The following is a 19,790-nucleotide window of genomic DNA, read 5'->3' as shown; positions in this document are numbered from 1 at the left end:
TAAGTCCATGCAAGATTTGCAGTCTACCAAAGTTATTTGATACATATAAATCTGTTACTCTCAGTTCTTGTTATTTGGTTCCTCTGTGTTTTCTGTGGTTGATTTTATTCTTCGTTAGTACAGTTGTTTATTCTTTTATAGCTCATATGTTATTAGTTTTCCTGTCCCTCATATGCTGTCTATGTTTCATTCTTGTTCTTAAGCGCTTAGAGCATGTTCCTTAGGAGTGCAAGTATGCACTTCCTAAATTTTGCTTTTATTTTATTATCTATATGGCACAAAGGTCATTAAGTAAAGGGAAGTACTCTAAATGTAAATAGAAATTTTGCTAACAGGATTTATTTACCTTTAACAACAACAAATCAGACAATTCTTATTTTTTAAAAAGTAACATTTCCCACAGTATACTTTATGACTGCCTGCCAAAATTCATGATGGTAGACCAATCAGGACCTCATTCTAAATGATCATTTTGGATCATTTTTTTATACAGTGCAGTACCTGGTTTTTTTTTCTTGATCACTGATAACAGTTGACATATATCTATACATTTTATGTCAATAAAGTTCATGTTGTAAATATCAAACATTGTCACGCTGTTTCCAGCACGATTACAGATTATAGAAACAATTATAGAAAATGCATGTTATATTTAGGCAGAAAATTCAGAGTTTTAAAAAAACCTATTTAATCAATTTAACTTTGTTTTTATCTTTTATAGGTCAAATGTAACATTTTCCCCCCTTAAAACTGAAACTGACATGCTTCAAATGAACTGAAAGTAAGAACAGCCTTTTAACCTTGCACATGTACTCAAATGGCTGCAGGGACAGAAAGTGTACCGAGATTCTTTTGAATTTTTCAAACCACAACAATTCTGAGTTGATATAAAATGTAAGACAGGTGTGGTGTCCACATCACCATACCTCTATAAGGTCAGCTTGCTTAGTCCCCAGGTCAGTTCTGCATCAGTGACTGTACGTGATGACGAAGCTAGTCGAGTCAGAATTCCAGACACCAAATCATCTGTCATGCCCGGACAGGACTGCTCTGCTAGGTCAAAAGCATTGCGCAGTTCATCAATAGACTCAGTGAGAGGTATTGGTCGACCTATTCGATGATATTCCTCTCGATATTGATCACGGAGCTGCAAGAGGGGAAAAGAGTTTATCACTGCATTTCAAAATCTCAAATATTCTCCAACATTTTGTTACCAAACATATGTACTGCTGCCTTTTAGATTATTCACTCTCACCATCCATTTCTTAAGAGTAACCACCATCTGAGATGATGAAGAAAGGATGAACAGACTGATTGCAGCGGATGAAAACATGTCTGAGTACAATAATGGACTCACATTGTCCAAAATGGGTCTGACAATTCGGTCTAAGCTCGCTGAATTCTGTGGTCGTGTATTTGTGATGACCTGTTGGCTTGCTGGTGCCTGTGGTCTTGGCGGCTGGAGAAAGAAAAAAAAAAAAACCTACCAAATGATCAATGTCCAAACAATGCCTTTTAACTTTTTCTTCACAGTCCTGTTCCCTTAATGGGTATTTGCATGTTCAGGTATTTCACTATGAAGTACTACATCTTATTATCAAAATATAAATAAATCAACATTCATCATGGGCCCAAGCATTTTATTCCTGAACTAGGTTCATTAGACATCATCCTTTTCTAATGGACACTAATGAATTCCTGCATAATTCTGACCACTACTGCATTAACATGGAGTAACCAATAGTTGCATGACAACAACAGTCAAACACAAGGCTCAGTGTGTTGATCCTAAACCAGGCTAAATTTTTATAACAAATCAGGAACACCTATAATTACCAACTAGAAAAATATTCTGCTATATATCATTAATACATCTCATCAACTGTCTCACAGTAGGCCCCACTTTCCCTTAATTCTATCCCAACATAAATGAATCTTTTTAGCAACTCCCTCATTTTCATGAGTATCCTAAAAGTGAATACTTCTGCATACAGAAACAGATTCTTTCACAAGTATTAATCAATAGGCATGGCATGTATTATAAGCTTTGCTACATTTGGGAAGCACTCAAAAGCAGACGAACTTCTTGTCCAAAATTTATGTAATGCTTAATATGCAACGTAGGGACTATATAACATGGTAGTGAGAAAAGCAACTGTATATGTATAAAGATGTAACAAACATATCATTTTATGGTGTTGTCATATCACAAAGTGCATATTTACACAGCCTGCTATTGGTGTCTCAAAGTAGGCCTTTAATATTCATTAAGCAAAAAATAAATAAATAAATATAAAAAAAAATTTTAAAAAAAAATTAAAAAATGTGGAATCTAATTTCTCTTGTAGCAAAAGAATCAGACATCTGTGGTATCTCTGGGAGGAATATATTGTGCACATATATAAAGTCAAACTATCTTATATGCCATCATATGCAAGTTTTTATATATTACAATAATAACTATATTTGTAAGAGGCATAGTGAGTTTTTGCTTTGTACTCTCAGCTTTTACTTTAATTAAGAGGGTTAAATCTTCAGTTAGGAGACATAGGGTGAATAAAGAAACAATGGGTAGAAAATCCTAAGCCCAAAGGTAACAACCTGCTCATTTATATATTCAGTGAGTCATGACCCATGCATCAGAACAATGGTTAAATGACCCACATCTCACTATGTTGTAGCCACACTGTCTATAATAATAAGGGCAACATTCAATAGATAAAAATAATTGTATGCTAGTAATACTTCTGCAATACATGTGATGCAAACACTTGATTGTAAACCATGTACATCACTCCAATGACCAAATAATATGTTGATTGGGTGAGGATGTCACAAGGCCAAGCAGGGAACAATGAGAACATCTGGGAAAAGCCAACACATTTGGGCAGGATTTTTTTTTCTTTGAGGAATCTGAATACGATTGCATGTTATTTATTTACATATATGACCACACACATTTAAGTATTCACATATGAATAATCTTTAATACAACATTGCAGAAATACTGTATATGTTGATTAACATGTTTGTAACAGCAACCAGAATTCACACTAATAGTCTACGCACACACATAAATGAATCCCTTCCCCCTCTCACACATAACCACATCTATGCAAACACACATTTACAAGCATCCACACAAGAACACTGCTCCACAATGCCTCTTGTTCGCTCACTCCCACATGTCAGCATATCAAGGGTTAATGTCAAATACAAATGAGTAATACATAAGGAGTTAAAGTCAAACATGTATCATGCCAAGGGTTAACACACATACAACTTGGCTCGCTCTTTCAGTTTAAGAAAAATCATTGGAAAAGCGCATAACACAGTGGCCATGCCACCAAGTCTGTGGCAGACCCGACTGTAAACCTAATGGCTATTCTCACACCTACACCAACTAATACATATTTCAGACATAAACTACAAAGAGAACATGCAGACTTGTCCATCTAAATGCCAGTGCTAAGTTCAAAGTAACCAGCCTGATGAGATAAAGTGGGGGAAATTAATGTCTTGAAAGAACACCTGACGTCCCACCACCTCTTCCCTAAGATGCCTGAAGTTTGCCATATACATATATGAATTGAACGCTCAAGATGCCAGTGATTTGCAGTATACATATGAATGCTGAAGGCGCTCCCATCTCTATAAAGTAAATTATGTGCATTGTATATGTGTGTGCGCACATGTAGGTTTAAGTGAGGATGAAAGTGAGAGAATAAAAGAGACACACCACAAAAGAGAACACTGTCAAGCTAAGGGGGGGGGGGGGGACAAAAAAAAACAAAAAAAAGCATCAGATTTTGTGAACTACGGACGCTTGTAACTCGTAGCTTTTTAATTTTTTTAGTTAAGAATAAAAGAAGTGCTTAATGTATGAAGTACAGTTTGTCAGTTAAAATGTACACAGCACCGTAGACAACACCAAAAAACAAAAACAAATTGATGAGTGAGGATACTACCTACTTGCTCTATCAAAGTAGTAATGTTATGTATCTTGTGCCACAGTGTGAGGTTACTGCCCAGCAGTATGTTTTCTATTACAAAAAAAAAACAACAACCAAGGTTAATTAATTAGTTATGTTATTAGGCATTAACAGCGCAATTTGCACACCAAATACCCTACAGGAGCAGTCAAGCACAGGCAATCTTCCTTCAGCTGAGATTAGAAGCATGCAATATGACCACAGCTGAGTAGTATGCGAAAAGGTAAAGAAGTGTACAGCACCTGGGAGTATATACAGGTTGGGTAACTACTGTTTAAACTGGGGCAGTTTACAAGTGTGCAGAGAAAACTCTACGAAGAGCAAGGTAAAGGAGATTCACTCACGACAGGCCCAGGGGGCAATACCAGCACTTTGTGCGTGCGGGCAGGCTGCTGCTGCTGGTGGTGGTGGTTGTTGACGGGGAAACTGTTGGGGAGGTCATGCTGGGATTTGGGACGCTCCTGCAGTGGATGCTACACCACAAGCCATTCAAGGTCAAAAGTTGAAACAGAATCAAAGTGGAACCAAATATCATTTATATGTGAGATAGTAGGGATCTCATGCAATATCCGGGAATGTACAAGAAGACTATGGATGTGTATCCAGATATTACTAATGGATGAATAGCTATGGTCTGTACATCAGCCCTCTTCAATCCCCAACCTTTTCTCGGCTGGTATACTTTCCCCCATCACCCTTTTCCCACCACAAACCGACAGTTTGATGGAGTAGATACTGATCCGATTTGTAATTCTATAAAAATGACTACGCACCATTTGTTTAAATTTCCAGTATGGTCTGAATTTTACTTCACCAGATCTTTTGTTAAATAAGCTCACTATTTCTCAAGTATTTTCTGGATATAGAAACAATATATTCCTGACACCTTTTTAAATACACAAGAAGTTCTATTTTCTGTGGTTTCTTCCTTGTAATGGAATGCTGTACTGCAATGCTGCACTCAGGGCAGGAATTTGTACAGTGTGCTTGCTTGCTTAGTCTTCTATGAAAAGTATCTGAGACTTTTAAGGCCATGGAAAGCACAAAAAACAGTCTGGCATTCTTTGAGAGGTGAAAAGGTCACCTGTATAATGTATCTGAGCTGCCAATGGTGACAGTTTAATTGAAGATATGTAGATGTGAACAAGAGGTGGATTCTTGGGGAAAAAAAAGTCTTGCTTGCTGGATCATAGGTGAAGGCTGTATACACCCTGTGGCCTAAAATACCTAGGGCACAGCAGGCAACTTACTCTGGGAGGCTGGGAGGACTGAACTGAGGGATGTGTTGTTCGAGATGTGGAGAGGTCGGAATGGCTACGCAGATGCTTGGGACCTTGATTCTGGCTCTGACAAGAAGCAGAAACTCAAATGCATGCAAGTCCAGCTGACAACACTTAAATGCAAAACATACACAAGAGACTGAGAGTGTAGAACCAAACAGAGAGAGAGAAATAAGATGAAAGTAGAAAAGAAGCAAAATGAAGTATCCAACATGATGGTCAAGAACACTGCAAACAATGCCACTCCTGTTAAATAACAATAGACATTTTGCAATTACACAATCCAATGAACTTTTAAGCTTAGTACTCCACAACATAAAACTGATATAAACACACAATAGCAACATTTGCAAAATCTTGCAAACATCATCCCAATTGATACTATTTTCCACAAAGCTGCCATCAATTAATCAACAATGTTTTTAAAGGCCAGGAAATGTTTTAAAAAAAGCAAATCATACAATTTTCAAAATCTTTCCAAATTTTTAAGTAAATCATGAAATGCATTAATAAACACTGTACAGAGCAGACTTTAACAACTGTTGTATTTGGGTTTAAGTGCCACCTGGATGCTAATGACTGACATCTAAACAATAGTTTATAGACATTTTAGTTGCCTGCTAGGCGTTAGCATTTAGCTAGTGCAACTGCGCCCGACTCTTGATTTCTTGAAAGTAAGCTGCTTCTTTGGACTTTTGTAGTACATCTATTGTCATGCATCTTGTGAGAATGATCCTCCTCTGTACAGAAATCATTATAATCATCAAATTGTTCCTGTTCAGCCTGCCTGCAGGGTTTCTCCAATGGCCTAAACAGAAGACTATGGAGGTGTCCACTGTCAGAATACAAGTCTCACCTGTGTATAGGATTTCCAAGGAGAAAATTTGCCCAATTCTGGCACGGATAGAAATATTACCATTCCAGATAGGTTCTGGTTTAGTGAGCCTTGTGTTGCCTGTACTACTGTGGACAGTACTTCTGATTTTAAGCCATCACTTGAGACTGATGACCCCAAATAATTAAAACTCAAAACTGTCACCTTCTTCTGTCCCTTAACTTTGATGGTTGCTGATGCTGTTGGTGTTCCAGTCATCATTTCAGCTTTTACAACGTGCATGTGCACACACATATATATATGGAAGAAGTGTGATGAAAGTTTTAGGCCCTTACCCTCTTTTGATTCTAATAAAGTTACCATACACATATACCTGACAGTTACATTGCTCAACCTGAACTGTGACATTGCTACCCTTAAAATTTTTGCAGGTGCTTAATGTACACGGGTCATACTTGTGATACCTTTTGTGTACAAACTATTTTCTAACTGGTGTTCAGGAAATGTAATATCTGGTGTGCACCAAATGTGATGAACATTAATTACGTTAACAGGAAATTGTCTATTAACAGGATACATTGGTGAATATGTGACTGATAAATAATACAAAAAAAAATAAAATAAATTATAATAAATAAATTATATATATACTCACACACACAACTGACCAAATATAGTCATAATATGCAACTAGTTAAGAGGGCCCTAAAGCAACAATTATCTTTTGGGGGCGGAAAAAAAAATCAACCAACCAGACCTTGTGTAATCTTCAATGACTGCAACTGCAATGCTGTCTCAGCACCATAACAGGTTTCTATGGCTTAACTATTTTAAATTAAGATTGCAATTAAAATCCTTTCACACTAGCCAATACTCTGGGTTACATCCATCTTGCACAGGAAATATGCCAGCTCAAAAAGGCAACAACAAAAAAAAAAAAAAAAAAAAGAGATGATGAGTAAAGACTCAGGTGCTGGGTGCCATGAACTCCAAGACAGCCATATCTTCTACCAAGGCCTGAAAGTGCTCTTGACATGGTGCTGCACTGTGCTATCAAAGGCTCTCCTGACCTACAAGAGATGGTTGTTCTCATACGCACAAAAAAAACATCACAGCAATAGGTAACTCATGAAGCAGCCTGTAAAAACAATCACCAACAAACCAAACAATGGTGAAGCTTAAAGAAAAAGAAAAAAAAGTGGGGGGGAGGGTGAACATAATTCACCCAGATGAGGCAGCAAGGGCCAGAAACTTACAATGTACACATCTCCTGAGCCAGAACGAGGTTCCATATTCAAGAGGTTGGAATCGGTTCGACTGCCTGCTAGGTTTGAGTGAAGGGAAGGCTGAGAATGTGATGTCTGGGGAATCTGTTAGAAAGCAAACACACACAGCAATATTACTCACACACACAGGCATCATCACAATTTCAACTGAACAAAGCAGGCTAGACTATTTTACAACAGACATTCCAAAACACTAATAATCTGATAACAACATACATTACAAAGATCTTTGATCTTTACGAAGATTTAGGAAGGACATTTATGTAAAGAGGGTAGCTAGTAAGAAGGTATATAAGTATTATACAAGCACCATACATGGTAAGTACTATACAAGCACCATACAAGTTCTCAATGCTAGATGACAAGTACCACACCAATGTCAGTAAATAATACTGGGAATCACAGCCCTTCAATATTGTCATGGACAGTCCTTTAACAATTCTATGATCAAAGAACAGCCAGTGTTATGAACAAAGACATTTTAAAATCACTGAGGACAGATGCATGTAAAATTTTCTATGATTAAGTTATGTAAAATCTAAGGTCTGGGGACCAAGAGTGTAGTGAAAACTTACAAGGATCAAATTCTTATAAGGGTCTTCAGAAAAAAGGTCATTTAACAGCAGCATCGATGACAAAGCTAAGCCATATCAAATCTGAATAAGCTGGTTAAAAGAAATGGATATTGGACAGGTAAGGTAGCAGGGCAAAAACAGAAATATTCATATTTTCAGACACAAGGCAGACTATTCTGAAGCATGTTGCAGAAGGCAGCATCACTAATTAAAAAAAGCTCATATATAATTGAATCAAACAAAGGAAAAGAAACTATAAGTAACACATCCACAAAGCTCCACAGCCACCAAAATAACAAAATTAGTTACATTATGGAAAATGTTTTAGTCTATGATAAATTAATCTCCCTGGAAATAGAAAGTAAAATTCACAGGAATTGGTGTAATGTGAGCCTGTTTTAAATAATGAAACTGAAAATAATGGTTAGATGCTACCACTGGGAAGATTGATTTAAACAACTGCGACTGATGTGAAATGCTTATTTTTGAGAAAACATTTTTAGTTTTGAAGGCAACATCTTATAGGTATGTGAACAGTTCTTTATTTAGAAATACTTCCAAAGCTCTAGCCTGTGATGATGTTTTATGTAAAGTGATGTTCTAATGTTACTGCAGGAAATTCCTGAAAAGGATTAATAAAGAAGTACTGTAAAGAAATCACAATACAAGTCTCCCTCTTACCATCCTCAAGTACCCTGACTAGCATCCACTGTACCGGTACTATTACCTATTACCAGTTATGGTACTGTTCTTCTGCCACTCCCTTTCAATGTTTTTGTTTACACAGATTTAAATTAGTTCTGCTAGTAAAGGTCTTAATTAATCCTTCAATTTGTAAGCACAGTTTATTATCCTCCTCTAACTGTTGCAGGCCTGTGCCTGTCAGTGCCAACTCAGATAAGGAATGTGATCACTATACACAGCAGATATTCAGAAGCTGGTGACAGCAAAGTAATCCAATCAGGAAAGATCATGAATCAAGTCACTTTTTCAATCACACTTTACCCTGCATATTTCTTTTTTTCACCTTTATGATTTGCACTAACTTTGAACATGATCTGGTCTAAATGCACAAACACAGGTGTACACTCACATGAAGCCCTTTAATGCATATACACTCAAAAGCAAATATACAGTGAGAAAATGTTAGAAAAAGTGCAAAAGAAAACACACACACAATGCTTTTCATGGATAGCATGCATGACATTTTAAAAGAAAAGTATTAACTGAACACCCAGTCCTCATATGCAGGAGTGAAGGAGTGACAATGAAGTATCCAAAGAGAGGTACAAGTGTACACATCATATTCTTCCTTCAGGAAAAATTTAAACATCCCTTGTAACAAACATAAGGGCTCTCCTGGCACAGATTTCTATCAGCGTTCAAATGTCTGATACTAAATTTTTCTGATAAATTAAGATACTCTGTATTCTCACTGTCAAAGCACTAAATATCATCACATATTTCCAAAATAAAAAGCATCTTTTGTGTGTTAGAAGTTTACAGCAAGAAAAGGGAATACAGAAGGGGCAAGGAAGCTGACACAGTAGAAGTGGGCAAGTAGTCATTTAAAAAAACTTTGTGACAAGAGAGAGAATGATGAAATGAGAGAACACCACCTTTTGTGTCATCTGTAGATGCTCCCTAATGTGTCATGTCCATATTATGTCACATGTACACACTTCCTACTGTCAATTGTACATGCTCCCTAACATGTTATGCTTGCATGGTCTTTAAGCCTGTGGGACTAATATCAGTAGAGGTCTTTGAAATAAATTCCAGACCCATCAAACTAAGGCAGTCTTTTGTTATTGTCATTTTTTAACTTTTTTCCACAAACAATGGACAGTATGGACAAATAAAAGTATTTACTGGGTAGATTAAAATTGCACAGAACAGTAGCATGACCATATAGAAGAATGTATGAATATATATATATACAAAGAGAGGTATAAAAGTACATATCCATATGGAAGGTTACACAAGCTGAGGTAAACAGGCCAAACAAATGTAGAGAGAGGGATGGTAGAATGAAATGTGAGGAGAGAAAAAGCCAGCAGAATGATACATTAAGAAGGAAGACGGGAAGGAAGGAGAAATATATATCCTAGATAGCCTACTGGTGGAAGACTCACATGACTGTTCCCCCTGTATTCGTATCGAAATTGGGACGGGGGGAGAGAAGGTTGGGAGTATGGAGGGGGTGATGCCTCAGGTGCACTGCGCAAGTTTCCACCAACCTGTAAACAAGTGAGCCAATGTGCATGCTGCAGCACCAAGCCTCTAGACTACATGCACACATTAATATTCACATTTGCATGCACACTAAGCACAGAAATGACACTTTTAAAATGCACTATACCTAGTTTCTGTGCATAGCACATCATTTCAAAGGAAAAATATACAGTGAATAGGGATGGTGATGGGCTTATTTACAGGCAATGCCTCAAATGCTTGTGACTATTGTAGGCTGCAAACTTAACAATCAAAGTTTGTATTTGAAAAAAAGCATCTCTGTTGTCATTTAGAAACTGACTTTGAGTTAACTTTTATTCTTTTTTTCTGAAAATGATAACTGCTGCAGCCTACAGTTATCACTAAAAAGCACCATTATTCTGATTAAAATTATTCCAAAAACAATTTTTTAAAAACTTCTCTTCAATAACAGAGAAAATAGGCCTATTAATAATAAACTCAACTACTTCAACTGAGAACTTAGTACACACCAACTAGAAACTTTAAAGTGTTAAGAGAGTGAGATGACTGGCAAGAGTTCTTGGTGATGTGTCAAAATACTGTTCTTTCTTCTTTACAGTAGTAATAATTCTGTAACAAAGCTTCCAGAGTTTCACTAATTAAAAGACAGTAGTACTGGTGGGGAGTCAGTTGTAGTGGTGCCCAAGTGCAGGTGCTGTATCCAGCAGCATTTTTCAGTAGCTGCTATTTTTTTTTTAAACACCACACCTCAGAGTTAATATCTCAACTGCTACCAAATTAATGTAACTGCTATTTCTTATGGTGCTAATTTTTTTTTTAGCAGCTCTCCCTATCTTGAGATTTCTATTCAACGACACCAAAGAGCCTAATGATGAAGAGTATTCACAGAATCACTTTCCAGAACCATCTCTTTTAATGTTCTCTTCTCCCAAGAGGCTTTCCAGCTTAAAGTAATTTTTTAAACAAGTTGAAAACTTTAAACACTGTTGATAGAATATAAAAGCATATCTAAAAAGGTGTATGAATGCAAAAAGCATGTAGCCTATATGCACGTGATCTTAACAGACTGAGTAAGCAAGCTGGCCCCTTGAGAGCACCGTTTCAAGCACAGAGTAGATATTGGTATTTATACAGATTCACTTACACCAGCAATCTGGGTTTTAGGCAGTGGTTGGGGAGGAGGTGGTTTTGCTTGTGGTGTTGGCGCTGGCGCCACTGGTTGTGATGGTTGCTGAACTGGGGCTGCAGGCGCTTGCCGTTTTGGAATGGAGCTATTCTTGTGATTCTACGTCACCGAGACATGCAACAACATCGAAGGCTGTGCAATTAAGCTTCACAATAAACAGGTACAAGGTGCACTTTCAAAAACGCAGTAACCAAAACACTTACATAACACACAAACGCATTCATCTCAAAGTCGGCATGGTCTTACACTGCTTTTCTTTTACCTGAAAAGCAAACTACACACACAAAGTGCCCCCTTTTCCCCTGAGGAACCCTGCAGGCCTTATTTGAAAACACACTAATCATGTTAGTTCTACTATTTCCTTCAATGTGTTTCCAATTTATAGATGCACAACACATTCTTGGCTGCCTGACAACATAGTCTGGCATCTCAGTTCCAGCATCAGTTACATCCTTATGTTAAATGGTCAAACATCTGGCACTTGCTCACGATCAGTGGCATACTTATTCTTTCTTTGTGCAATCCCAAGAACAATACAACCATGTTTAAATATCACAGATTAACACTTGATAACACTAGCATTTAGAATAGAATGAGGCCAAAAGACATCACACTATAAGACACTTGCATTGCAGTTCAGCAAGTACTTTAAATTTCTGAAGGGCAAGTACACTTTTCTGCGTTGGAATGTGGCACTCTGCATTTAATATTAACCGAAGGTTACTGGATGTTATGCACTTACCATATGCATTTTCAAGAGGAAAAATATGCTACACATACAACACAATGCAAGAAGTCAGAACAGCTAAAGGCAACAACAAGGGTTAATGAAATCTAAGTTATTCTGAAACAGACAAGACCCCTGGCATTGGCAGTAGCAAGCTGGTACAAGGGATGGCTGGACAGCTAGAAAGCTTATGGACACTGAAGATGGTGTCGGGGATAAAAGTTATTCTTCCGGGCTGTTCATACATCCTCTCCTCCAAATGATGAACAATAAGAATGTCAGAAGACAGAGGCAAAGTCAGGATTAAATCAATTACTGTGATTCCCTTTCTGTCTTTTTAACTGCCTACAATTAACAAAATTATTTTATGGTATGTGTATTATACATCCAGAAAACACAGGTATATTTTCTCAGTATATCCTAAGAACAGAATGGCCGTTAACAGAAAAGGCTGAATTTTAAACCACTTTTATTTCAAACACCAGAAGGAATATTAAATTAGCCTGTGTTTAAATATAGTTGCCCGGTGAAATGGAAAGAACAAAGAAAACCAACAAGCCAAAGTACTGACATGCAAAGAAGACATTGATGGGATGGTGGAAAGTAGGCAGAGTCAAATAGGAAAGACCTAGAATAAGCATGTAAGTAAAAGAGAGAGAAACTATAGATATCAAGCAAATAAAAAAAGGAGACTGAATTGGTATAAGTTTAGTTTATTCTTTGTTGCTCCTTTGAGGAGCATAGGGCTGCAAGAATTGGTATAAAACAGGTAGAAAAAGAGGGCAGAGAACTGTAGCTAAAGCTAAAGTTGCACAGTTGAACCTAGTATATTTTTCGAAATCTGCTGATGTTCTAAAGTCTCCCATAAATTAGAATCTGCAAAAAACTAAAGCAGAGTTGCAGAAAACATTCTGGGACCCAACGAAAATGTGTTGAGAAAAATCCGAGGATTTACTCCACAAAAAAGCTACACTGAAGTGAAAGTAGAGCCATACACTCAACGTAAACATATCTCTACACACTTTTAGAGAATGCACAGATTGCTGGAGACAAGGACATACAATCTGAGATGAAGAAAGATATTCTCAGAAAAGCATTTTGCTCAACAGCAGCTAAAATTCTGTAACTGTTTATCCAAGTGATCCATGAGGCAGACAGACATGAGATTAAGATTTTGACAAAGTCATTCAGTTTACAGGAACCTACATTTAATCATTCGGTAGTGCTTCTTGTGCACATGTGATTGTAAGTTTTCTAACATAGCATATAAAACGGTAAGGGCCACATCAGCTTTTTACTGAGAATCTGTGAGTGGGTAACTGAATTTGCGATGTATAACAAATTTAAGTTTGAGGTGAAAATTCTGATGGAGACTTTTGTTATTATTCTGAAGCCATTAAACTTAGGAATTCTTATGAACTGGTCGTATCATGATCAAAATCGCTATTTCTTTAACGTCTCGAAGCAGCAATGAAAGACGGACAGCCAATGCCTCCTTGTCATCAGTTTATCAAAGCTGGCTGATGATGTTATTGATTTAATCAGCCATTAGTTTACTACAGCTGCTGATGACATTACTAGTATTTTTTATACATGTCCCAAGACACCATCATCTTAACACAAATATGCCATGTTGGCTCAGTCAGCATAAAGACTAAATCTGAACATCTCTCACAAATGATCTGTACATATGCAGAAATACACAAAATCCCTCCATCTACACTGTGTTAACTAGTGCAAACAATGCGTACATACAGGTAGACAAAGAAGACAAGCACTCAATGCTGAGATTTACCATCAAAAGCAAACAAACACATTTTGAAGCCAAAGTGGCCAAGTGATGGCCACCAGTTCCCACTTGTTTCTATGGCCCCTGGGGCAAATGTCCCAATTTATAGACAATCTTCAGCCTAAAACTGAGCTATAAAGCAACTCAATAAGAAGTCATACCTTTTGTTTTCTATCTAAAAGTTGACAGTGTATCTAACATACACAACTGAGTTACTAACATAAAAAAGAACAATCAAACTAGGACAAGGTTATCTTTTTCTTCATCATTTGTTTCTACACTAAACACAACTCCATGCAAGCTGCTCTTGTCCGGTTGCCATGCTGCGTAGAATTAGCTTCAAGCACCACCATACCAAGCAAAACAAGCACACACAAGGCTTACATGCTGAACAGAAACAGATCATTAACACTTTGACTTACATCATTGTTTAGCAGGTTAGGTTCTCTGATTGTAAGAATCCAGTCAGTCTTCAAGCTCATCTTCACTGTTATCCTCTGACCTATTCAGTATCAACAAAAGACATTGTATCCAATTACATGCAGCCTCAACAATATGTACATTGACTTTTCATACAAACTCCTTCATCTTTCGTTTCATCTCTCATAGGTCTCTCATATCTTTCTGGCAAAAAAAAAAAAAAAAAAAAAAAAAGTAATGTTTTTAAGGACGAAAATTATTTGGTCCGACACAGATTTTGCATGCTACCATTTTACTTCCATAATATGACCCACTATAAAAATAATGTGCTATGCAAGTAAGCTTTTAAATAAAAGATGGTTTAGAACTATCACAAGGAATAAGGGGACAGACCTCAATGCTTTCAATTTTCAAAAAAAAGTTTATTTAAGGTGCACACAAAACACAAAATTAATCCAACAAAATCTGTATATCAAATAATGAGATTTTTACAGTGCATTTCCTCACTTTAAAAGTAAGCTTAATGCACTTTACACTGTGTTTTCTGGAAGCATATGGTTAATTTCTGGCACCAAGAAAGCATTAGCGGACATGAAAGAAGCACATAGCACGACAGCACAAAACGCACATATCACAAGGAGTTCAGGCAACACGGTTTATGGTAATGGTAATGGAACTTATGAGGTTTTGAAGTTGGAAACATGAGAGAAAGATGTGCAAATTGAAGAAAATAGTTTAGACATTGTAGTATAGTGTAACCTTGAGTAACAAGTTTTAGTTGTATGGACTGAAAGAGTTGGAGCTCTACTGGATTAAACAGAATCGCCTCCCAGGACCATTCCATGATCAACGTGTTTAGGTTCAGCACCCAGCAGCATGTGGGCTAGGAGCTCTGTGACGTCACCACGGATTACCTCCCCCATGACCCTGGGAACCGCCTTACCCACACGGCCAGTGTGTACGGCCATCGTGTGTGTGTGTGTGTTTGTGTTCTTGGATTGTAGTCGGCGAGACATTTGGAGAGCGAACAACCCTAGGAAGGGAGAAAAACTGTGAATAAAGTACTCAATGACTGCAAGTGTGATTATAAACTAGATAATAGAAATTGAAACTTTGTTGACGAACAAGCTGTGTGAGGCGTATGATTTTCATACATAGATGGTAAGAGTGGATTAAGTCGAGATTGATCTGGGAAGTGCCTGGAGATGAACATTGTATGCATCGCTAGACGTTTGTCGCCAATCCGATAGAGTATTGTGTTGAGGCGAGTCAATATTTATGCACGTTTTGTAATCTGTCCTGAGCCATTCGACAACTTGATAACATGTTTTGAGCAGCCTCAGGCAATCGTTTTGTTTGTTTTTTGAAAGAACGGGCATTTGTCTGGTGAAAGTGTACTGTAGAGCCGTGACAGAGGCAAAGATCTGAAATTTAGTTCAGCAGAAAATGCAGAGAAAAATCTCATTTGTTCATTAGTCCACAGATTCAGAAAAAGTAAAATTTGCAGTGAAATGGAGACAATGAAGTCTTTCAATATGCATAACAAAAACTGACCCATCACTGTCATCACTCTCACTGTCAGGACCCTTTTCTTGTCGCCAGCGTCGGAAGCGGTCTATCAATTCTGTGAGGTAGGCTGTCTTTCTGGCACGACGGATAAACTGATGCTTTAGAAGATCCCTTGCTGAGGGCCTCTGATAAGTGAAAATGGCAACAGTTAAGTTATAGGAATCAATGTGTTAACCAATACTTTCATTGACATTTGTAGTGAAGCCAGGAGCAAGTAGCACATGAAGGTAAAAGTTGCCATTTGGCACACACCTGACAAAAGACAGAGACAAAGAAAGATCTTAAAAGTTTTCAGCATGGCAAGGTTCCTTCAATGTACTGTAATGCAGAATAAAACATCTGAAACATTAATCTTCTAAAATGATAATTCCTTGCTGTCACCTCTGCAATTTTCCTATTGACACAAAAAGACCAAAAAAAAACAAAAAACAACTAAAAACAACATGAACTGAGAATATCCTTTGAACAGTAACATAAAAATTCTTGTTACTTCATTTCTTTACTAGTAAAAGGGTCCCAAAATAAAAAGAAACCCAATAACTTTTCTGCAAGTTCAAAAGCTGTATATTTAACATTTTGTTTTATGTCTAGATCAGAGATAAAGATAAATGTTTCATGGTGGCGTCTGGGGAGTGAACTTAAGTGGTTTAACATTTCTAGAACACGGCTTAGAGAAGGTAAACTCCAACCCATGCCTTTCAATTTCCTCTAACATCCGGTGTTCATCACTGTTACATGGACAGGGAATTTCAATGACACAGACTAAAATGTATGTAAGTTCTGAGAATGACTAACAAAAACAAAAAAAAAAACCTTCGAATGTAAAGCATTTATGAAGAAAACCGAGCATCAATGATGCTTACATTTTCTGGATCTTTGTTGAGACATATTTCAACAAATTCCTTGAATGGTTTGGAGTAGTTCCCAGTCAGTTGCGGGGGGTTGTTTTTCGGGATCAAAAACAGCACTCGCATGGGATGAAGGTCAGAGTTAGGTGGTTCACCTTTTGCCAACTCAATTGCTGTGATGCCAAGACTCCATATATCTGCCTATACATGCACATGAACAGACACAATTAGATCAAGCATATCATAACTTTACTTCTATAAGTAATTTTGTCAGAAGTTTTCCTTAGCATATTCAGTTGTTCCATCCACCAAATACAACAGTATGACTCAAAATTTTAGTACACAACCATGATAACGGATGGGAGTGTGGGAAGGAATTGGTGTTTTATACTGAGCCAGCTATTATAGTTATGTCAGGGCAACTCAGCCAGTCCTGTAAATAGATGCCACATGCAGAAAAAGAACAGAATGCCCGAGATGAGATTTGAACCCAGGGCAGCCAATCCTCACTGTATTGGTAACAGACGCTAGCCATGGCACCACTGGACCATCAGAAAGGCATTGGGGAAGAGAGAAAACTGGTTCTACAAAAGGAACTGGTGTAAGTTGGACAGTAATGTGCAACAAAATGAAACCATTCAAAGAATACAGGAAGGAGCAGCAGACATAACCACTAGATGCAGAAGCTGACCTTTGTGTCATATGCTGACTGCTTGATTACTTCCGGCGCCATCCAAAATGGTGTACCCACAAACGTCTGACGTTTATTAGTTGTGTTAGTCAACTGGCCTGCGACTCCAAAGTCAGCCAGCTTAACATCACCATTTTCGGACAAAAGCACATTGGCCGCTGAAAACAAAACAGAAGAAGTCCTGAGCATATTCAGTGTAAATAATCAATGTATCATACTAAATGATCTCTATGTAAGGATAAATCTTGGCAAGGTGCTGCTGGTGGTGATATTTAGAAAATGTGTGTACTTATGCATGCACACCCAAACACACTGTAACATTCTGAGAACATTATATCAAACAAATACAGTTGGCAGAACCAAGCATATAACCTAAGTAAAAGTCATGAAAAACCAAGCATCTGCAAAGTGAGAACAAAAGACTTGCTAAAAACCCTGCTTTAGTACATGTTTATTGAGGGCAGTGGTTCTTAAAGTATTTTGGACTGTGGATCACAAAATTAAAATTTAAAAAAAAGGCGGACCCCCCAAAGACTTAAAAACCACTCTGTGCTGTGAATTTCAAATTTAAATTGCCACATTTGTTTCATTACAATTCAAAAAAGTAGTATGGTAATAAGTTTACATAAAATTACATACTTCCCAAAGTTCTTTATTAATTAAAATGTTAATGCGATGAATGTTAGTTGTTTTTAATGAGATATTAAGGTGATAAACATCACTTTGCTGACATATGATACGATCACTGCGAGCTGTGGACCACTTGACTTATGCTTGCAGCCCACAAGAGGTCCGTGGACCACACTTTGAGAACTACTGATTTAGGGCAAGGTTAACACTACCAAATTCTCCTGCATGCAAAAGGTTTAGAGCAAAGGCAGGAAGACAGTTAAAATCACTGAACAAATGTATTCAAAAGCATGTATTCAAGCTATCAGCATCTTAAGGTTTCAACAGTCTCACTTTGTCCAATCAGTTATCACAGCCAAAAAAAAAAATTCACCCCAGTTGGCCAAACCTAACCTGATCCTTTCCATCATACAAAAGGGAACACACACATATAAATATATGTTGCTTTTCTATACTCTTAATCTTTTGCCTGAATTCAGCAAGTGTATGCATGCATGTGGATTACCAAAAACAAGAAATATCTTTGTAAGAAAGGAACGAAGAGACTGTGGCTAATATTCTTACTATGTGGCTAATATTTACTTAAAGAGTGTCAACACTTGACCTGCCTTTTATTGTGTTTTCGGTCATGACAATATCTTTACACAGAAACAATTGCCTCACCCTTAATATCTCTGTGTAGTTTACGTTCTGAATGCAGGTAGTCAAGGCCCTTGAGAATCTCACGGAGAATGATGGCAATATCATTCTCAGGTAATGTACCAGCTTTCATCAGGTCCAGAGCAGAGCCCCCTCCTAAATATTCCATGATAATCCATAATTTGGAGCCCTGCAAGCAGAGAAAACAGATGCATAAAAATTATTCTTTCTCCTAGTAGCACTTTTATGGCCTGTAAAACCTCACTGTTAAGACTTGCTAAAATCCACCAAAATCACATCATAACAGAGAGAGGCCTAAGTATTCCGAAAAATTGACCAGCCTGTTTTTGTTCCATGAACAATGACTTCAAACACCATTTTTATTAAGATGGTTGCTAAACTTGTTCAAACACATGGCCCTGTGTAATATTTGCCCTTAACAGCCACTTGTGTTATTAGTGGTCGATTTATCTTTTGCGCTGGGTCAACTTGGTGTTAGGTGTAGAGATGATAGTTTTATGGCAGGAGTAATAAGACAGGTAGCTGATATGACTTGGGTGCCATGGTTTGGGACCAAAGTGACCAGTGAACAAGCAGTTTCTTTCAAATGTGTTCAATTTATTTTAAATTATTTCTACAGAGAGTTGTAATATAGGGCAAATGGTTGGCAAGTAGTAGTCTAGTTTAACATGTGCTTTTTTTTCCCCAGCAGTCGACTTCTGGAAAAAAGTCATCATTAATACGATGGCTAAATATGAAATATACGCAAGAAACATTTTACGGTCATTTATGAGGAGGTTTTACTGTATTAGAGTGAAATATATTCTTAATTCTTCTATCATGCGAATGTCTTCACTTCCATCCAGTCTGTTTTATGCTTTTGGTACCAACTTTATCATTCAGTGATTTTGATACAACGAACAAAACATTTTAGTTGTACAGAAAAATTTCATAGCCAAGAAGGAAAAATTCTTTCTCAACTGGTATGTCTTCTTTCTGATGAGCTTTTGTATGCCATTTTTAACTGCGCCAATAGCCGTTCTTGTTATGGACAAACTTTTAACATTAAGTGCAAAAGAATGGAAAGCAATGAACCTGACCTTCTC

The 19,790-nt window shown here is 37.3% G+C and overlaps 1 protein-coding gene across 3 annotated transcripts in view; it reads right to left on the bottom strand.

The window, feature by feature from the left end:
* The window catches only part of LOC112555115 (serine/threonine-protein kinase 25-like), a 34,698-nt gene that overhangs the window by 6,212 nt on the left and 8,696 nt on the right, over positions 1–19,790 (bottom strand). Inside the window, exons 1-8 of one of the 3 annotated variants that reach the window (XM_025223330.1) lie at positions 14,310–14,387; positions 11,330–11,470; positions 10,104–10,208; positions 7,364–7,477; positions 5,243–5,338; positions 4,337–4,465; positions 1,358–1,459; positions 927–1,147 (exon numbers count right to left, since the gene is read on the bottom strand). In XM_025223330.1, the coding sequence (XP_025079115.1) occupies positions 929–1,147; positions 1,358–1,459; positions 4,337–4,465; positions 5,243–5,338; positions 7,364–7,477; positions 10,104–10,208; positions 11,330–11,470; positions 14,310–14,369 (966 nt within the window). In that variant the 5' untranslated portion in view covers positions 14,370–14,387 and the 3' untranslated portion in view covers positions 927–928. Of the gene's footprint in view, positions 1–926; positions 1,148–1,357; positions 1,460–4,336; positions 4,466–5,242; positions 5,339–7,363; positions 7,478–10,103; positions 10,209–11,329; positions 11,471–14,309; positions 14,390–15,861; positions 16,002–16,739; positions 16,926–17,415; positions 17,574–18,708; positions 18,875–19,790 lie in introns of those variants that run through there. The other 2 variants (XM_025223329.1, XM_025223328.1) reach the window with 2 other exon arrangements.

Source organism: Pomacea canaliculata, linkage group LG14, assembly GCF_003073045.1.
Source record: "Pomacea canaliculata isolate SZHN2017 linkage group LG14, ASM307304v1, whole genome shotgun sequence".
NCBI lineage: Eukaryota > Metazoa > Mollusca > Gastropoda > Architaenioglossa > Ampullariidae > Pomacea > Pomacea canaliculata.
This window is presented reverse-complemented; position numbering and strand designations above follow the sequence as displayed.